This window comes from Homalodisca vitripennis, unplaced genomic scaffold (assembly GCF_021130785.1).
Source record: "Homalodisca vitripennis isolate AUS2020 unplaced genomic scaffold, UT_GWSS_2.1 ScUCBcl_3392;HRSCAF=8910, whole genome shotgun sequence".
NCBI classification, from domain to species: Eukaryota; Metazoa; Arthropoda; class Insecta; order Hemiptera; family Cicadellidae; genus Homalodisca; species Homalodisca vitripennis.
The window spans coordinates 52,102-58,263 of NW_025779500.1; the positions used below are offsets into that span (position 1 = coordinate 52,102).

A 6,162-nucleotide genomic window follows, 5' to 3' on the forward strand; every position below is an offset into this window, starting at 1 on the left:
TGTCTTACTCCAGTGTTGATAAGGAAGTTTTCCGACATTTCTCCATCTATTCTTATTTTGGCCTTTGAGTCACTTATACACATTTTTGACAGTCTTATTATCAGTTTTTGCGGGATTCCATGTTTTTCCATCTTCTTGAATAGAGCATTCCTATCTATGCTGTCATAAGCTTTCTTGAAGTCTATAAAAATTCCATAGAAGCCTTTGTTGAAACTCATAATATTTTGAAATTGCCTGTTTAAGTAGGAAAATTTGATCTATTGTGGACCTGCCTTTCATAAATCCTGATTGCTGTTCATCAATTATTGCTTCAGTATAAGGACTTAATCTTGATAGTAATATTTTTGAAAATATCTTGTAGACGGTGTTCAAAAGAGATATTCCTCTATAATTAGAACATAATTGTTTATCCCCATTTTTGTGCAGAGGAATTACCACTGCTTCTCTCCATACCTCCGGTATAATTTCCTCTTCCCATACTTTTGTAATAAGTTTATGTATTTCTTTTATCAGGAATTTTCCTCCACTTTTAATAATCTCACTTGTAATTCCGTCTTCACCAGGAGCCTTATTGCATTTAAGCTTCGCTACCGCGTCTTCTACTTCTTGCGTAGAGGGTGGCATCACCTCCGGTTGTACATGTTGGTAATTTAATTCATCGTCAACGCTTCTGTTTGTACAGTGGTCACAATTCAGGAGTTCTTCAAAGTAGTCTTTCCACACTTTAACCCCTGATTCTTTGTCCATCACTAACTGTCCATTTTTGTCTTTTATGCCATAGCTTTTTGCTGAGACGCCTTGTTTGAAAAAACGGATTGTTCTGTAAAAATCTCTCTTGCGTTATTTGCTGTTCTGTCATTCTCAGCCTTGGTAAGTTTTCCGTTTAGGAAGTCTCTTTTCGCTCGTCTAAGTACCACTCTGGTATTTCTGTTAGCTTCACAGTATTCTGTCCTAAGTCGTTCTGTAATTCTTCTGCCTTCTTCATCCACATTGTTCCTGCTTGCTAACCACCTGTGCTTTATTTCTCTTCTCTTGTTTACGGCTGTCCTGCATTCCTCTGTAAGCCAAGGATTCTTCTTCATATTTTCCTTTGTGCCACACACTTCCTTTACTGTTTCAGTGACTATAGTTTGTAAATTTTTCCATTGTTTTCCAATCTTGTCTGACTCAGTCATTTGTGTCTCTATGTTTTCATCTTCCAATATTTGGAATCTATTACTCAATTTAATTTTAAATTCCCTCTGCACTTCTGGTATTGTTATTTTGTCAGACGCTAATTGTTCTTTCCTAGGTGTTCTCTTTTTATTCACATTTATTCTTTGTCTTAAGCTAATTAAGACTAAATAGTGGTCTGTACCAAATTCTGCGCCTCTGACTGTGCGCACATTTGTAATGCTGCTATAATGTCTATTGTCTACTAATACATGATCAATTTGGTTGCTTGTTTTCCCATCTGGAGAAACCCATGTAGCTTTGTGAATTCTTTTCCTTGGGAACATTGTGCTACATAATTTCATATTTGTTGAACTAGCTAAAGTGAGCAGTCTCAACCCGTTTTCATTTGTTGAATCATGTAAACTCTCCTTTCCAGCTACTTCTGTCCAATAGTTTTCTTTGCCCACTTTTGCATTAGCATCACCCATCACCAACTTCACATCATATTGAGGCAGCTTATTTATCTCTTCCTCTAGCCTGCCATAGAATACATCTTTCTCCTCATCTTCAGCCTCCTCTATAGGAGCATATAAGTTTATTAACGAAAGATTCTTGAATTTCCCGCTTAACCTAATATTGCACAGTCTTTCACTAATTGGTGTAAAACCTATTACTGATTCAGTAATATTTTTCTTCACCGCATATCCTACCCCTCCATAATATCTGCCATCGTCCGTACCACTATAATAAATTGCATATTCTTTGGTATTAATTTCCCCAGCCAGTGGCCATCTGGTTTCCTGCAATGCAACTATGTCTAAATTATACCTACTTAATTCTTTGGCTAAAATATCACACCCACCAGGCACCGCTAGTGTTCTGATGTTCCATGTACCCAGTCTCAAATCCTTTGTACGTAGCTTGGTCTTTGCCTTCAGTTCCAGTCCAGTTTCCGAGGCTCCATTTAAACGTTTCGTAACATTTGTTTTTTCCAGAGTGGGTTGTTGGCCCAACGTCCAACCCCCAACCTGGAGGACCAGGAGTTTTGTGTAGAGTCTTCTTCTCCTATGACAGTCGCTTTCACCACAGCTTCCAGACCCTGTCCTGGCCCTGGTTCTTTACCCCTTGATAAAGTTGGTTTTCAAAAATATTTTACCGCTTCATACATTTTGAATATGCATAAACATAAAAGGTTCTGGAAAATATAAAATAAAATAGGGAAAACCGTAAATGTCTAACCTGCAATACATTTTCTTGAAATTGATACATCACATGATGATATATACTAAAACGCCTACCACAATAAAAACTAATATTTTGAAAACCTTACATATTTTGAATGAGAGGGTACTACACAATTTTGCAACTCATTTAAAACGTCTTTAATAAAAGAAATGTGTTTTACATTTAACACCTAAGGCTATCTCGTTTTAGAATAAGTACTAAGGATTTTAATATTTTAAATTAAATTTATCGAGTATTATAGTTTTAAACGGTGGTTAAATGCCTTCTCAGACTGTTCAAACTATGTCGCATGTATTACAAGGAATATAGCAGGTCAATGTCCATGTGACGTTGTTTGTTGTAAAATGTTTGTACAGTAAGTGAAGCTGAGAAGACATTTGGTGACAACGAACTCTAAATGTGACAGCATTTGTGACGGTTGTGCTTCTGTTGCAGTTTAGAAAACTTTCTAGATTACTTCGATATTGTTTTCTTCTTTATTGCAATAGACAGCTTTTTTTCTTTCCCATTGTTCAATATTTGCTTATCATATTTTTGATAATGTGGTTGGTCGTATTACCTTTAGGTTTATTACTGTTTAAAAATACATAAAAGTTAAAACATTTAAACAATGGTCGATATTATAATTCATAATGATATTAGATAATAGATAATTCAAAAACTAATAATGCATTAATATTTTTGTTTATTTTGAAAAAACATGCTGATACATGAATCAATGGATGAAAAACTTTTTCCAATATTTTAAGTAATTTAAAAAAACAACCAATAAAGTCGTGTATTAAATTGGTGTGAGAGAATTAATGTTTATTGTAATATATATATATATATATATATATATATATATATATATATAAAAAATTAAAATATTATACTATTTTATTATTATATTATATATTTTATTTAATATTCTATTTATTTTATTAAATATATATATATATATATATATATATATATATATATATATATATATATATATATATATAAAATTTCTTTAATAAAGTTTCAGCTAAGAAACCTTGGATATCTCTTAAATACGAAATTCTGGTAGAGAGTTTATCGTACAGTAATTTATTTCTTATTTCCATCAAGAAGTGATACTAAAGTTTGTATTAAAGGGTTAGGTATGATGACTTGACGCCTTAGCTGCCTGTAAATTTTTATTATATACTAGTAAAGGTTTCAATATAGTACACTGCAATGTTTACGAATTACAAGTTTTATGTAAGAATAAATTTAATCTCTTCTTGGCTTCTCTTTTCATATCGTTGTCACATGGTTAAATACTTTACAGTATAATAAACGGCAAGCTCTAAACTTTACAGCAAGCAATTACACAAAAATTACTTGACTGCGTAAGATTTTCATTCTTTGCTGTAATTACTATTTCAATGCTTTTAATAAAATTCTTTCATTTCGCGTTTCAAGAAAAGTTTGTAAAGGAATTCACACACTAAGATGCTACAGTTGATGAGATTTCTACAGTTACCCCGTGACTAGAGCAATGCATATCCACCTGGGGTTACTAATAGCCTGAAACGAAATGGAACACTTAATGAGACCTTATAAATATAATAAAACACTTTCTTCAGAATTTCGTTTTAACCACTTACACTTATGTGTTTTACTTCACCGTTACGTGTATCGTTTGATGGTCAAAGCTTTAATAATTAACAATGTCTTTCAAGTCTGTTTTCAAAAGGTGGCATTTGCGTCGGTATTACGACATTCAAAAGTAATTTTTTCAATGCAAGTGCCCCTTTTATAGCTTATCCAACTAAATACAGCTTAATGACTTATTCAACTTTCTTAGAATGTTATGTGTTATAAAACCTTTAATATGTTAAATAGGTGTGAGTTTATTAAATGGATATTGCGTGATTCTTAATCAAATTACTTATTATTGTGTTCAGAACTATGAATCGCATGAATAAAAGCAGAAATATTGCGATAACCAGTCCCTGAGTTCCTTAAATAATTACAAAAATATACATATACAATTATCTAACCACATGAGTGGCTTCGCCCCTGATGACAGCCAGTTTTTATTATTGGGTTAACTTCTACAAATAACGAATTCAATATTATTAATCGGTTACAACTCGGACAGTTATTATTTAGTTTCCAATTCGCCACTTGACCTGTTCACACCTAACCCTTCCATATACTAATAAATTATTATTTTACAATGAATACATTCCTAGAAATAATTTATCACCTTGGCCAGCCCCACACCCTGCCAACGCCTCTCCTTCTCCCCTGCTACTAACTTAACAGTCCTGAATTCGTGCAAAAACTCTGACTGACCTCTGGTTCGTGTGGTTTAGGGACCGCGCACTTCGACTGCTCTCCTGGTGGTCACCGAGGCAATTTGCAAAACGAAAGCTTGAAAGAATTATGAACTACCGCGGTAACGTCTAATCTTGTGAATATCCTAGTAGGACTAATGGTGCAATGTGGAAATTATGATTGTATGTATTTTCGAGTCACATTGTTACCAATAAAACAAGCTAGAAAGTTTTAGAGGCCTGAAGCTAACGAAGCCTGAGACCGGAAGTACTTACAGTTTGAGACTGCAGACAGAATAGACGCTTTCAACTATCGAGAGTTCCCACCGGCTTAGTGGTTCCGCTTCAAGGGAATAAACCCTTTTATACGATTTTCTATAAAAAAGAAATCAACAGGACCACTTTGCTTCACATTATTATACTTGTACTTAGCGACTATATTAACCGTAATTATGCAAACTATAACGATAGTAACAAATTTTCCCGTAATCAATTATAAGAAACAGGAAACTAAAATAAATTTAAAACATTTTCTTCACAAAAAATTACGAAAACTCAAAGGCTAGTGTCTAATTTATCATTATAAAAAGGAATGCTATATACATTGTTCTTTTTCTTTACTTTTAATGTATTTGTTTTCTTATTTTTAAAATGTAAAGTCATGAATGTATCTTATTCTATTTATTTTTCATCATGTACTTGACTATGATTTACAAATAATGAAACTTCCTAATTTCAAAATATGAATGTACAGCTTTAAAAATAATTAGCATTAGCAAAATACTTGCAGCCTAAATTAAGGTAATAACATTTGCGAAAGTCGGCATTACGTACGTTTATGATCGTGTGTGGATACAGGTTGATATAATCGTGGCATTATAACTAAAAATCTCAAAGTGTGAACATAATGCGTTAAATAGTTTATCATTGGTGTTTATATTAATTATAGATTTGCAAAGTTCTAAAGAATAAGTATCGAAAGTAGATTTATTTTTTAATATGTGTAACTTTATGTCAAAAGTATGGAGTACATTAGTGCATTGTTTATGTCGCTCTAGTTCACTGTAATACAAGACATACTACTTTGGTGTGGCGCAATCAAATCACCACTAGATTTACACAAGCGTGTATTGTAATAATCATGTGCATTAATTGCTCAATTATTATGCTATGTTACAAGTCTTCAGCTTATTTTTTTTAAAAACACCGTTATTAATAAATTGGTTAATGTTCACACAAGGAAACAAACCAATAATATGTTTTTCTTTTGCGAATTGTCCTAGTTTCAGGATAGAGTGTTAGCCAAATCTATCCCTGGAAGGACTGAAAAAATGCCATACCTTTCTTTTGTCCCTCTGTCTTTTCGCATACCTTGAAAACAAACTGACTCAAATTTAAAATTTGCATGAACTTTTAGTTTAACATTACTCCATCAGATTTAGCTAAGCGTTAGTGAACGTTTTTTTACGATGGG

At 32.8% G+C, this 6,162-nt stretch overlaps 1 protein-coding gene across 1 annotated transcript; it reads right to left on the reverse strand.

Moving 5' to 3' along the window:
- Positions 1–770: 770 nt before the first annotated feature.
- Positions 771–4,679, reverse strand: LOC124372500 (craniofacial development protein 2-like; the record flags this gene model as incomplete). Its single annotated transcript, XM_046830901.1, has 3 exons — positions 771–1,732; positions 2,018–2,183; positions 4,619–4,679. Coding segments are annotated over 3 exons (1,189 nt in total), but the record flags the coding sequence as incomplete, so codon positions are not given.
- Between the last annotated feature and the right edge of the window lie 1,483 nt (positions 4,680–6,162).